At 33.8% G+C, this 15,023-nt stretch overlaps 1 protein-coding gene across 3 annotated transcripts; it reads right to left on the bottom strand.

The window, feature by feature from the left end:
- Nucleotides 1–5,585: 5,585 nt before the first annotated feature.
- Nucleotides 5,586–11,811, bottom strand: LOC123205696 (pentatricopeptide repeat-containing protein At1g06710, mitochondrial-like). Of its 3 annotated transcripts, XM_044622716.1 has the most exons (6): nt 8,928–11,811; nt 8,776–8,837; nt 8,009–8,467; nt 7,405–7,520; nt 6,680–6,899; nt 5,586–6,087 (listed from the first exon to the last, which is right to left on the bottom strand). In XM_044622716.1, the coding sequence occupies exons 1-3, from the start codon at nt 11,737–11,739 to the stop codon at nt 8,426–8,428; spliced, it is 2,916 nt and encodes a 971-aa protein (XP_044478651.1). In that variant the 5' UTR covers nt 11,740–11,811; the 3' UTR covers nt 5,586–6,087; nt 6,680–6,899; nt 7,405–7,520; nt 8,009–8,425. The 3 variants fall into 3 exon arrangements, with proteins under 3 accessions (XP_044478651.1, XP_044478649.1, XP_044478650.1); XM_044622714.1 differs by having other exon boundaries at nt 8,776–11,810; XM_044622715.1 differs by having other exon boundaries at nt 6,680–6,780; nt 8,776–11,810.
- Nucleotides 11,812–15,023: the final 3,212 nt, after the last annotated feature.

Raw genomic sequence — 15,023 nt, 5'->3', positions numbered from 1 at the left:
GTGATAATGCTCGGGAAAACTATAGAAACCAAGACAACCCGTATTAACGAGAGTAACATGATCGTGTCCATCATGAAGAAAGTGCGTGAGAGTACAACAAGCATAGGGGAAGTTCAAACCGAAGGCAAAATCATCAAAATAGAGGCGGGGGTTGAGGGAGAGCACTTTTGAAGTGTTTTCTTTGTGATAGACAACATTTGGTCAGAGAGTGTCTAATACGCAACAGGTTATTTGCATTCATTAAGAAGCTAAGTCAACAATAAAAGCGACAAGAGTAGTATGATCGTGAAGAAACATCTTAAGTAAGAGTGGGTTCTCTTCAACTCTTAGGTGCCATCAAAGGTCGATAGGGAGGTCCAAAACTTGTGAACAAATAGTTTATGCACTAATGGATATGGGTGCAACCCACAATTTTTTGGGAGGTTAAAGTAGCCAATCGATTTAGGATAAAATATGAAAGTCACACAGGGTGGTTGAAATCAATTAATTCTAAGTCGAAAGCAATATTTGGGATCACACTTAGGTTGTAAGTTTACCTTGGACAGTAGTCGAACAGACTAGATTTTTCTGTGGTGGAGCTTGATAAATATCTAATGGTGTTTGACATGGAGTTCATTAACAAACACTAGGTAGTTTCCATTCCATTTACTAAGACTATGTTTTTTATGGGGGATAGGAACATAACCATAGTGTTGTTGAAGGTGAAATACCAACAGATTTAATAGTTGCGGGGGCAATGTTGTAGGGACAATCGAGCAAGCCATAAGACTTAATAGATGTGTGAGGATGCATCCATAATTCACAAACAGTGCAAGGACAGTCAAGGCCATCAAAAGGGAAACACCGCTGGTCACTCAAGATGTGTATAGGCAAAAACAGCTCGGGGAAGCAACATAGTAGTGCAAGTCGCTCAAAGGAACGTAACATGCCAAAAAGGGCTAATAAAGATCGGGACCAAGATCATGCCATTGCGATAAGGGCATCACGAAATAGGCAAGCGAGAATGTCACGAGCTAATTTTCGTGGGCATGACACAAGGCCACTGTAGCACTATAGTTAGGTACACAACAGTACGGACAAAGGCCCAATAGACAATAAGAACACATCTCTACCCTATAATGTGAACACATGCCCAGTTTACATAAAATGGGCAACAGGCTTACAATAGAGTGATGAGGAGTCCAACCTAACCATCCAACAACTAAAAAAGAGTCCAAGTTAGGTGGAGAGCCAGACCAAATGACCCAGTCTAGTAGCCAAGTGTGTTAGCAAGTATAAGACAGTCCAAGTGTTAAAGAGCCAACTTGCAAGACACCATGATAACAATGCAGAGCCAGACAACCAGGTGGGCAACAATTGCAAGAAATAGAAGCCATATAACTAAGGGGTAGTAACGGTTCAGAAAAGCCAATCCATGCAGAGCCTTGTGTAGGGAAAGTTAAGCATGCAGTTAGAGGGTAGTAATGTTTAGAGAAAGGCAGTTATGCTGGGGTGCATGGGTTACTGTCCAGAAAAGAGAACATATACAGGAATGCATATGCAATGAGGTGTCCATGCAGTGATTGCATGGCCTTTGTGTAACTGAGTTATATTTCATGTATAATTGAATTTAAAATATCATTGTATGTTTATATAAAAGGGTAACCATTGTACAAAATTTTTTTAGAAGCATTAGCTTAAGTTAGTACAACTAATATTTCCTAGCTCATTATCTTGTCTTATAACATTGTGTGAAGTGTTTGTGTGTGTTCTTGACTACTGGCTTCCGCTATTCTATTGTTACAACTTATTGCTGCCAAGTTTAGGGTAACGTATTGGGGTTTAGGTTGACTTAGCCGTTGGAGAGCTGTTAAGTGTTGCACAGGTCGATGAAGGACTATTTAGCCTATAACATAATACCCTTATGACTTGCCTTAGTTAGGTTTAAACCATAACAAGTAGGTTGAGTTTAAATTGACTGAATACCCTATTTCTATTAAAAGACATCTATAGTGTGAATCCTTTGTTAAGAATAGGCACCTCGGTCATACCTTAGAAACACTCATTTTGTTTCGCTAACTTCTAGACATACCTTGGTTATCTTTGTATTATTTGGTATTAGACCCATGTTACTATTTGAGAGTTAGATCTTTATTCTTAACCATTATTTTTGGATTAGTTTATTTTACGTGAACGTAATATTAAGTTGTTATATAACAAGTCAAAATTTTTATCTAATGTTGATAAATTGGGAAAAACACTTGGCAAGACTTATGACAGGCCAAGCCTACAAATCAAATGTTCTCATAAGGATAGCCATTGTGAATGCAAAACTCGTAGAAAGAAACATCATAAAAGATATAATCCCATATTCAAAAAGAAGTCTAACTTCCTCAAAAGAACCAAACCTCGTTGTAGATTTTTTAGGAGAAAAAAAACTTCAAGAAAACATGATCAATGTTTCGTATGTAACAAGAAGGGACACTTCTTTAAGAATTATCCTCAAAGAAAGAGTAAGAAGGTGATCAACTAGATTTCTCAGGTGGTTAGTCTCAAATCCCATATTGTCAAATCTTTGTTTTCAAAAACTGATTCAAAACACTCTGATCTTGACTTCATAATTCAAGATTCAAACTTAGATATTAATACAAAGATTTATGACTCTTATGTTGTTTAAATTCTACCAGTGCAAGGTTCTCATCAACAATAAGCCCTAATGGAAATCAAATTGTTGTGGATATATAAAAAGTGATGTGAGTATAAACTAATAAATTCCTCACATATTAAAGGGAAAAACATGTATCCTCATAAAAATTTACAATCAAATTAGAATAATCAAATTATTCATGCGCTATCTATCTTACGTTTGAATTGTTATATTTTTTCCAAGAAGATTTTGGGATTGGAAAGTAAATGATGCTTGACAATGAGGAGATCAATAACAAATAATATGGTGAACTAGAAACAATTGCACTATTAATTGTTCAACAAACAAATGAAATGATAATTCCTTATTAAACAAGATAATTCTTATTTTCACTCATGAAATCAAAACAAGCAAAATTGCTAGCTTTTTCATTGTGTTCATAAGGCACAAACTACACAAGGCTTTTAAGAATTTTTATAAAAATCTATCTCTCTTGCAATGGAAACCTAGTCCACCTTTCTAAGCTTTTATTCCCGTTTCTAATATCCTTGATGTTCATTATGAAAAAGTAGAGGAAATCTTCTAGTTATAGAAATTGGTTACCATCTAATTAAGAGTTCCAATTGAAAAAGACAAATTTCTCATTGTTTAAAAGTAAAAGCTATAAGCAAAACTTATCAAAAGTATCATGCATTACAAAAAATTTATCATTGTTTATAGGTAAAAACTATGAGCAAAACTCATCAAAAGTATCATACATATATACATATAAGACTGGATTCGAAGTAAACTTATTCAAGCTTGAAACGAGTTTAGCTTGAATGAGTCTAAACACGGGCCTGAAATAACAAATGCGAATCAAGCATGAGATAGAAAGTAAAACCAGAAACGAACTTGAGTCTGAACTCAAACTAGAGTTGTGCTCGGCTCAAGAGCTGAGCATGACTTACTTGAAGCCTTAAACCCTTAACAAACGACGTCGTTTCCAACCCTAAATGCATTCTCGTGCTCTCCTTTCTTTCTTTCTAGCTCTAAAGACATTTCCACTTTTTGCTATGTCACTCATTTAACTGTTCACCAGAAAGACTTGTGTATGGATATTTCTGCAATCTATTTTATGAATTTACTACTCATCTTAGTCATTTATATATTTTGAAGTGAACCTGAAATGTAAGCTTAAAGCGAGTGCGAATTGATCACAAATAGTAAAATAATCAAGTGAGTCGAACATGAACATGTGATTAAGCGAGCTTGATGAGCTCAAGCCCGAGCCCAACCCTAGTTTAGCCCAGTCTAAAACTAAAAATTTAGAATATTTCTCCCCTTAAGTTTAAAAATCTAATAAATTTCTCCTTCAACTACAATTTGAAAAATCAATATTTCCCCCTAGGGATTTTTCAGCCATCACCATTTGCCACCAATGATGATGACATTCTCCTTCTCTCCCAATTTCTATCTTAGTCTCACTCTATTTTCGATCGTCACTAATCAATGAAACTGGTCAACGAAGATAACTGAAAATGGATTGAGATTGAGAGAGAAGTCGAGAGGAAGAGAGAACATAGTTATCACTGTCTTTAACAACTGACAATAGTGGTTGGAAAAACCTTAGAGAAAAATGTTAATTTTTCAAACTTTGGGTAAGGGAAAAATTTTTAAACTTAGGAGAAAAATGTGATAAATTTTTAATTTTTTTAAAATATTTTGATAAATGACAATTTTACTCATAACAGTTACAACAAAATTTAATATACAAATAGATATTTGAATTTTTAATAATTAATAGATGAAAATTTGGGTTTGCATCAAACCTTGGTGGGAAATAGTTATTTGACCATAAAACATTCTGCAAACAAAACGCCCCCTAAGAATCCCCTTACAATCTCCTTTTTCATGCAATAATGGATTATTACCGATTTGCTATTGAGAGATCCACTCCTATTGAGAGAATAGAATGGTGTTAATGACACTTCTAGACAAATCTCACATCGTCAAAACATGAGAAAGATGTTAAATTTGTATGTGAATCCTACATCATTTGAAAATGCTAACATAATACTAGTTAAATAGTATATGAATTTATTTCAAGATGTGTTTTGGGTTCTAAAACCTAAAAATAAAACCATAATAGACTATGTATCTAAAGTAGACAATATCTTGACAGTGAATAAGTTATTTGGATTAAAATGTTACAAATGTTATTAAAGTCACTCTGTTTGTCCTCTTGAGCAATAGTGAAACAAATTTCAACGAAGACATTAAGTCTCGTAAGGGGGGAGAGGTTAAATGTGACACCTCTAGGCAAATCCTATATTCTCAAAACACAAAATAGATATTAAGAGTCTACATCGACAAATCAAGAGAAAGATATTAGACTTCTATGATAATATAACTTGTGAGTTTCTTAAGCTATTAAAACATGTTTTAAGTTATAAAACCAAAAAATAAAATTATGATAGATTATGTATCTAAAGTAGATAATATTATAACAATAAACCAAACTATTTGAACCAAGATGCCACATGTTTTTTCTTTTTTTTAGTGTTTTTGTTTCAAAAAATGAAAATATTTACCAATAGGATTTGAGGTTACCGAAAATTAAATCGAAAGGTTTTAAGGATTCTTAATTTCTATACAAACTTGGTGATATGACTACACAATAAGAAAGATCTATTTACAACTATGTCAATATGTTTACGCACGTATTGTGAAACCTTTTACGTCCATTATCATGGTTAATATAGCAACCCAACGACACATACATTACAAAACCCTTTCATGTTTGACCATGATTCATCGCATACCACCAAACTATAATTTTATTTGATTAAATATTATTATAATATTTATTTAATCTATTATAAGTTTGACTAGTTAGCTCTATCACAATCTAAATTGGACCTTTGACCATATCAATCTCCCGATCTAGATTTAAAAGCATTGAATTATACCAAAAAAGTAGAAGAGGAAACTCTATTGAAGATCTTAAGAACTCTGCAATTGGAGATCAAGAAATGAAACATTAATAATTTTTAATAATCTCTAAGAATTTTAGTTTAATATAATTTATTTATTATAAACATAAAGCAATCTATAAACTATAGAAAAAGAATAATTCCTCCCTTAAAACAGGAACAAGCATTCTAACAGAGAGTGAAAAGATGCATTCAAAGTGGTGCCTCATTCCATGCTCAGTTCTCTGAAACAAGGGCTCTACGCTCTCTGTAACACTTCTCAACTGTGAGAAGATTTTTCCTTGTCAACTGAAGTTGGAATTGAACCTATAAATTTAAGTCAATTCATTTGCCACCAAATTTGACAGACGGTTTCCCTGCATAGTTTCATCGAGAATATCTGCTTCATCAATGTCAATAATCTAACCGAGCAATTTGATCCAGTGAATCGCTGGAATGCCCCACAGATTATAAACATTGATAGGCTTTGTCTAAGCACACCATGATCTGAAATTCAAATGTCAGATTTAGACATGCATGCTCTCAAACTTCTAACATATTTTCAGAAAGTTAACGGATTTTTCAATATGATTTACCCCAATCCACTTCCACATGCATAATTCAAAATTATCAATGTATCGATCACTGATTTAGTTAAAGGTGTGGCTAAATTTCAACAAAATATGAAAATGGGAACGAGAAGTATCTCTTTGAGTTCATATAACTCCACAATAAAATTATGTGCACCCAATTCTAAATATCCAATTGGATACTCAAATAATGTGTCATTATATAGTTAGTGTTATTTTATCACTAATTTAAAATCACCTAATCACATGATGATCCATCATTTGGATACCCAATTGGATACTCAAAGTTCGGTGCATATTACATTGCACATAACTCCATCCATGACTTAAACAAAGGTGTTAGCACTTCTCAACTCTGAACTCCAGTATAAAATTGCATAATGCATGAGCACAGCCCCTTTTTACCTCCCAAATAATAAGGAACTTAAGAAAATTAATCAATATTTGTTCCAAATCCAGTTGATTTGTGTTAAGCTTTATTGAAGTGTATAAAGGGATGAAGAACTCACTGTAAATGGCAGGATGTAAGCAATTGCAGGAGCTTTCTCATATTTCGCAGCATCAAAGATTGAAGATGAGCTGCTTTGGAAAGCTTAAAGAGCAAAAATTACTGCACCGAAACATGAAGTTTGATCAGGGCTGGAAAAGGGCCTTGTCTATTAGGACTTATGAGCACTTAGCAAGATAGCTCATCATAAAGCATGGTGCAATATTCCGTACCCACCAAATCTGATTGAAAAATGTCAATAATGCAACAAATATAAGAGGACTATAACAAATGGTAAATTTATAGAAGCAATTATAGATGAAGAAGCACATCACAATCGATAAGCACTGCTGAAAATAGTAAGAGTAAAGTTTGTCTAAGAAATAGGAAACCAAGCAATATGGCTTAAAGGCCATAATATGGCAATAGTGCATGAGATGATAAATGGAATGGAATATTTAAGAAAAAGGACACAATTGATCTTGCAGAGAGAGTTTTAACTTTCAATGACAATTAAAAAACTAAATCACATATTACTAGCAGATAAAGAAGAAAAAAAATAAAAAGTCAAGCAAAATTCAAAACCACCACCCTAAGACATTGACAACTTTTTATAAGAAATTATTCATCATTAATTTGTGTTATCTAATATAGTTATCAGAGGAGAATATTAGAATGTATATTTGCATCAGTTTGAATAAATTTTCACAAATGTCAAAGATGCATATACAAGTTAGCTACACTGACCTGACCAGGTGATGATCAAGTGATCAGCAAAGAGCACTGCAACTGAAAAAGAACTCCGGATTACCAGTGAAAGAAGGAAATGAGCTCATCATGACAATCAATATGAAGGCCTTTGGCTGGAACGGTAAAGCAAATGACATATGAAAAATAAAGTATCAGAGGAAACGATTAAAAAGAAATCAACAGGCATATTTTTCTTAAACATCAAGGATTTTATGTTTATAGTCTATAATATTGTCAAGAGTAAATTTCTTATTATTTATAAAAGAAAAAAAAAAAGTAAAGGGAAAACAACTTCAGGAAAGATTGGGTGCTGAACACATGTGAAAGAGAATACAACAATGATGTATCCAACAATAAAATTATCTGCATACCCACTTTAAATACACAAATAAGTATACACTTGATGTGTATGTCATCATGTGATTGAGTGATTTTGAATTCAAGATAAAGAAACACTTAATCACGTGATGACACATAAAAATGTGTATTTGTGTACTTAAAATAGATATGTATAGTATTGTTTTGTATCTACTAAACTCAAACAAATAAAAACTAGAATAGATTAGTCAGTTCACTTTAGAATGATTGTAGATATACTAACCTTGCGATTGTTGATGGATAGCTGGCGGCGAATTAGTTTAAAGAAAAATGTCTTGCCTAGCAAGCAATAAGCAGTAAGCAGCAGCAGCTTCATGCAAAGCCAGGTGATATAAAACAAACAGCGCATACTATTACTGACTTTGTCAACTTGGATAGCCAAACAACAAATTTTTGTTGTAGCTCAGCAATCCATTATATAGCTTCCTCTTGATCAATGTTGCTTCTCATGGTGAACCAAAGCCACCAAGAATATACACTCAGTTATAAAGGATCAAACTGCTACATTTGTCTTCATGTTTTCATATGAATGGACTGAAAATTCTGCTCCAATAAAGTTAGGCTCTGAGAAGTGCACATGTACAGTTAAAGCTAGATCCGCCTTCTTAGTTGACAGTGAACCAATTAACGTACAAAAAGCCTAGGTTGAGCTAGATCCATCTTCTTGAAGCCAATTAATATTCTGCTCAAGTGGAAATTTTATAACATAAATAGACAAAAGTATCAAGTGCCTAATTAAAGAAATGTATATTCTGGATTTTTAATAGCTGAAAACAAAACTTTCAGCAAAAACAACCATATTTTTGACAGGAAGCAATAAAAACCATATTAATGAAGGCTTCTTTCAAGCCAGTGTCTGCAATTAGAATGTCATCACCTGTTAGCTCAGAACTTTCACTATAAAAAGATTACTTATGTTTGCTTGTTTTATGATTTCAAAATAAAATAGTGGAAAGAAGGAAAAAAAAAAAAAGTTAAAGAGATACCAACCGTTTGGCATATGCCATCGGACAGTTGCAGGGCATCTTCCCACCTGTTAACTCTGATTAGCCCTTTAATCAGATGAACAAATGTGCTCAGCTCTGGAACAGCTCCCTTTCTTATCATGTCTACATACAACTGAAAAGCTTTATCAATCTTACCTGCAAGGGAGAGACTCTCAATTAATGAAACATATGTACTTTTGTTCACAGCTGAAATTGATGAATACAATGCCATCTCCTCATGCAGCTCTAAAGCCACTTCCAGTCTTCCAACTTTTACAAAGTTATCAATCAGAATTCTATAAACTGGAGTGATTGGTACTGAATCATTTTTCTCCATCTCCTCTAAAAGCCCCAGTGAGACTATGAACTCTCTGCTTAAGCCTTCAACAACCTTACGATAGCTTGCTAATTGCCTAGGCCAGTATGTCTGCTTCATCTCTTCCAAAAGTTGGTGAGCCTCATCTAGAAGACCAGAAGAACAAAAATGGTTTATTAAAACTCGATACGTGACAAAATTTGGTGCACAACCTTTTGAACTCATTTCACTAAACAGCTGACGGCATTTGTCAATTTTACCCAGTTTCCCAAAGCCATCTATCATGGCCGTATAAGTCACAACATTTGGATAGCAACCCTTTTCTTCCATCATCAACATAAGCTTATAGGCTTCATCTGTCTTTCCAACTTTGCAGAGACCATCAATCATCTCTGTGTATATAACAACATTAGGAGGACAGGAATTTTCAAGCATTTTGGACAAGACTTTTAAAGCAAGATCCAATCTCTTATCCTTAAACATTCTGTCAATCAAAGAGCTGTAAGTATATACATTTGGACTGTATCCATGCTCCAACATCTTGGAAAATACCACTTGTGCTTCCTCAAGCTTCCCAACCTTGCAAAACCCATCAATTAGAGCATCATACACAATATGGTTTGGCTCACAACCATCCGCGAACATTGCATCCAATACGTTATGGGCCTCTTTGACTTTGTAAGCTTTGCACAGACCATCTATCAAAGCTCCATATGTGAAAACATTTGGTTCTTTGATGTTGCTGTCAACAACCTTGAAATACATATCTACATCTGGAATTTCCACATCACCCCTTATTCTAGCATAAATCTGGCAAGCCTTATCAATCTGCCCAGCTTTACAATGACCATCAATCAAAGCTGTAAACGTGACAATATTAGGAATGCAACCATCAGATAGCATAGCTTCAAAGAGTTCATTGGCACAGGACAACTTTCTTGCCTTTAAGTATGCATGTATAAGAGCAGTATAAGTAACCACATTTGGAGCACAACCCTCTTTTACCATTTCATCAAACCAATTTCGAGCCTGTTCAATAAGGCCAGCTTTACAAAAATTGTCAATTAATATTGTATATGTATAGACATCAGGAACTAAATTATTTCTTTTCATTTCTTGAAACAATGAAAAAGCCTTTTCTATTTCAGAAGCATCACATAGATAGCTAATTACTTTAGAATATGTACTAGTATCAGGTATAAATCCCTTACTCATCATTTCACGAATAACACTATAAGCTTTCTCAAATTTTCCAGCACCACAAAGACACCGCGAGAAATTAGTTACATTGATTTTATTTAGGACAACCCCTGCATCAAGCATTTCACTATAAGCTTTCTCAGCCAGATCCAACACATCAGGACCAGGCAACACCTCATTGGAACATATGCCTCCAATCAATATATTATAAACCACATAACCTGGCTGGCACCCACATTGGGCCATCTTCTTAAGTAACTTATAGGCATAAGAGTAATCCCCTGACCTACAAAAAGCATGAACAAGAGAATTAAATATCCTAGGACTTGGATAACAACCTTCTGAAATCATCATACTGAGAATCCTTTTACATCTGCCAAGTTTTTTTTTCCTCAAACACCCACAAAGGAGAATCCTAAATGTTACAACATTAGGAATGCAAGAACTAGCTCGCATTCTGTTCAGAATATCCATAGCTTCTTCAAAAAGTGAAGCTTCGCACAACCCAGATATCATTTTCGTATAAAGGACTGTATCCGGCACAAATTCTTCCTTCTCAATCAATGTCATTGCTTCCCTCAACCTCCCTGCTTTGCAAAGGGAATGCGTAAAACAACCTAAAGTAAAAGCATCCATACTAAACCCTGCATCCGACATCTCTCTATAAACCAGATTAGCTGTATCTAATCTCTCTGCTCTTAAAAACACTTGAATTAATGCATTATAAGTTGCTCGTGTACACTTATACCCAAAGTCTTTCAACCTCCCTAACTCCTCTAAAGCCACATTCCACAACCCATTTCGACAACATTTACGAATCAACACATTAAGCAACTTCCCAAGCACTTCCCTATCATCATTTCTTATTTCACGCAAAAATTCTTCTGGAACTCTCTCACTTTTATCACATTCTATTAGCTCCAACAATGCATTATACACAGGCATCGAATGTGAATACCCAATCTGTCTACCCGCCCAAATAAAAAACTTAACAACCAATTCAGGGTTTTTAAGCAAATTCAACACATCAACCACTACTGATTCACTTAATTTTCCTCTAAATTGCCTAAGAGACTTCAGAGTTCTATCATTAAACCCATCTTTATCACCCAATATCGTATTAGCAATTAAAACGGCATCGTTGGAGCACTTACCAGCATCATATATTGGCACTGACTTAGCATCTGAATTCATCAAAGAGTCCCGCAGAAATCCAAATTCTTCCGCGGAAACGGACTCCACCCGTGAAGCCTCGGCCAAAACGGCGTCGTCTGGGTCGATCAATCCGGGAAGATGGTAGGGAGAAGAGTCGGAGATGAACCGGGCGAAAACAGACAGCAGATTTTGGCGGGAAAAATTGAATGAATGAGAAATGAAAAAAGAGGATTTTGACGGGTACATGAGAGATGAAATTGAGTGATTAAGAAGAGTCTTTAGGCTTCGTCTGTTCATTCTTTCGAATGAATCAAAAGGTAACGGGTTAGGGTTTAGGGCGGGTTTTGGTGGAAGTAGAAAAAGCTAAACTAAAAGGGCCGTTTGATGTGATGGTACATGACCGGTAATGGTACTGCATCGGGTACTGTTTTCAATAATCATATGTGATTAAAAAATAAAACTTAATTAATTTAATTATTTTTAATTATCATAAACAATTTTATTCCATTTTTTATGCTTAAAAGCATTTTACCGAAATTGTCTTTTTTTTTTTTTAATTTTGAAAATGGCTCTTTATTGATGGAACATGCTTATTTGTTAGTGTAAAAAGTGATATAAATGTAAAAATTGTTATTGTTGTCGAAAAATATAGATTTTTAATCAATAGGGTTTAAATTTTAAATAATTAATAGATTTTTTTTTAAAATTTAAATTGGTTGTTAAATGTTAAAATATTGTTTCTAATTAATCTTTTAACTAATTTGTTGGCCAAATCGATATTTATTAGAAATGGGATGATTTTCACCTAGTTGGCATTGAAAGTCTAGTGACACCCTAAGCCTAGTTATTATTTAGGTGGTAAATAATAGTCAAGATGCTTAGTTAGGGGCAAAGTGATCTTTGCTACCATGCTTAGCACTGTTCAGGGGACAAATTGACAGGTTGGGAACCTAGGGGGAGCAAAGTGATATTTGCTAGACCCTGCCTAGTAGTGTTCAAAGTAATTTATTTTTAATTTTTCTTCCATTTTGTTTGACTTTAATTTGTTTTATGTTTTTTCTATTGTTTTTAGGTGTTAGTTTGATTGGCTAACATAAATTTTTTGTTTCGGAGAGTTCTCGTAAATTATCATGAAAGAGAATTTAAATTCAATATGATACACACCAATTCATAATGAGTTAATAGTGTGGGGACACTAAGAGGCCATAGAAAACTTTTGGACAAAGTTGTCTATTACACAACAACACTTATTTAGGAGGATGTGTTTCGAATAGTTCTCTTATTTAAAGGAACAAATGTTTAATGTTGTGCTAATACATTTGGTCTTTTCGAAATGTATGTATATAGAGTTCATGACCACTTTCAAAATGCAATTTCAATGAAATAAATAATGAATATAATCGTTGAAGTTTGTCAAATAATACTTAAGTATAACAAAAAAATGTCCTAAATATATTGTTGACACATTACAAAATTATTGAAATAAATACAAAAATTGTAATATTTAACTACTCTCTATATTCGTTTGGATATCCTCATTCATTTGATGATGAACCGTGACCACTATATGATGAGGTACGTCCACTACCTTTGTTAGATATGCGTGAAGAAGATGTGCTAGGCACAAGGGTTGGGTCTTGATAGTTAAGTCTAGTATGTCCAAATTGTTGGCATTATTTGCAAAAACATGTCTAAACTTCCTCTCTTTTTTATGGTCGTTTGTTGTGGCTAGATAGTTTTCTCGAGCATCAACATTCTATTACAGGTAGATATAATGTAGGAAGATTATTCGAATGAATCTAATCTGATTGGTCTCCCAATAGTTTAACACTTTCCCTATAAACAATTTGCAAGTAATTCATTGAGTAGTATCGATTCACCCATTGATAGTAGTTTGACAAATTTATGTATCGGGCGATAGTTGCAACATGTGTACAAGGGATATAAGACTATTGAAATTTTCTACAATTGCAGGTCCTTTTTGTTAGATCAATGATGCCAATCTTCTACCCAAAACAGTGGACTTCATATTTGTGGACATTAATTAGGTTGACAAGCATGTTAGCCAATTTACTAATATGTCCAATCACTTTGTCTTTGGCTAAGGTTGTTAGCAAATGAGTGCGAGCATTTGAACATATGAATAAAAAAAATTGCAATTAGTACATATATTAGAAAACAATATAATCATAAGTAATATGAGTTAGTATTTACTTGCAAAGGTTTCATCTATTGTAAAATCATTTTTGTAAAGTCCCCTTAATAAATTCCTTGAGCATGGTGATCAACAAAGTACATGCATTCCTCACCAAGGAATTAAAGGACTTGATGATGTTAGTTATCATTATATTGTACAAAAAGAAAGACCACTAAAATAAGCACACACCCCTCTATGTTACCTAACATTAGTCAAATAACCAACTATGCTTGTATTAACCACATAAATCCTTTGCATAGCATCATCAAAATTAGAGGCATGATATGTCTTCATAACTTTCCAAAATAATCTTTCAATGACTTTTGTCTTTTATATTTAACATACATATTGTCTTTAAGATATTGGTTACAATAATACTAGTGGACATTAGGAAAGACGTTGACAATAACAACATTGATTGATCTATAATAATAGATAGGTTAGGAGGTCACTAATGCATCTATTTAACTCCCCCTCCCCCCCAAACAAAGTCCACGTCTCTGTTTCTTCTTTTCTATCGATATTGAATGTCATGGATAAATATGATTATTACTATCTTTTCATATGTTTATAAAAAGTGTACCACGGTGTCTACCTTTCTAAACACATTTTTTATGCAAATCACTGGACAATATTAACCCCGAAATGCTCTCAATGAGCACCTTAAAGATATAAAGAAAAACTTAAAAACGATTAAAATCATATGTCTCAGTATGTGTCATTGTGTCATAGTTTTGTAACTCAAGGTTGTTACAATGCTCTAGTAAAAGTATAAAAGACTCACTTGTGAACCTCTCGATGCATGTAAAGCCCAAGAGTCTGTGCACTATGCTTGTGTGTAAATATCAATCTTGAATCTCTTTGCCATATTGAAGATGATTTCTTTCAGCCTATGAATACGATCTTAAAATTTTTTCGAGTGCCCGTGCACCAACTTGTCTATGATAGGGTATTATTTGATCCTTTGTATGTTGTGTTTTAGAATGCTCTTCTTCAAAGTTGGTTCCTCTTTCCTTATGACTCACTGTCACATAAAAAAACGTCTTTTAACTTTTTCTTCCTTTAGATAACATCATTAAAGCTCAAACGTCATGACCATCTCAAATCTTGTAAGACAAATTAACATTCATATATGTGTGTGTGTGTGTGTGTGTGTGTGTGTGTGTGAGCTTAAAGCCCCAACCAATCCTTCGTAATTAGTTTCTGCATCAATTACTAATAGTTTTTAATCCTTACATCATATCTCTTAGTGTTGTCAACTCTGGATATCCATTTCTCTCCATGCCCAACTATATACTACTAAAACATTTTCAAAAATGAAAAATTCATGTAATCAAACCATTCTTATAACTACAAAACAACAACCTATGAATAAGATAGTAGG

This window comes from Mangifera indica, unplaced genomic scaffold, assembly GCF_011075055.1.
Source record: "Mangifera indica cultivar Alphonso unplaced genomic scaffold, CATAS_Mindica_2.1 Un_0013, whole genome shotgun sequence".
Lineage (NCBI taxonomy): Eukaryota > Viridiplantae > Streptophyta > Magnoliopsida > Sapindales > Anacardiaceae > Mangifera > Mangifera indica.
Note: the sequence above shows the minus strand (reverse complement) of the source record. Positions and strands in the feature narration are given on the sequence as shown.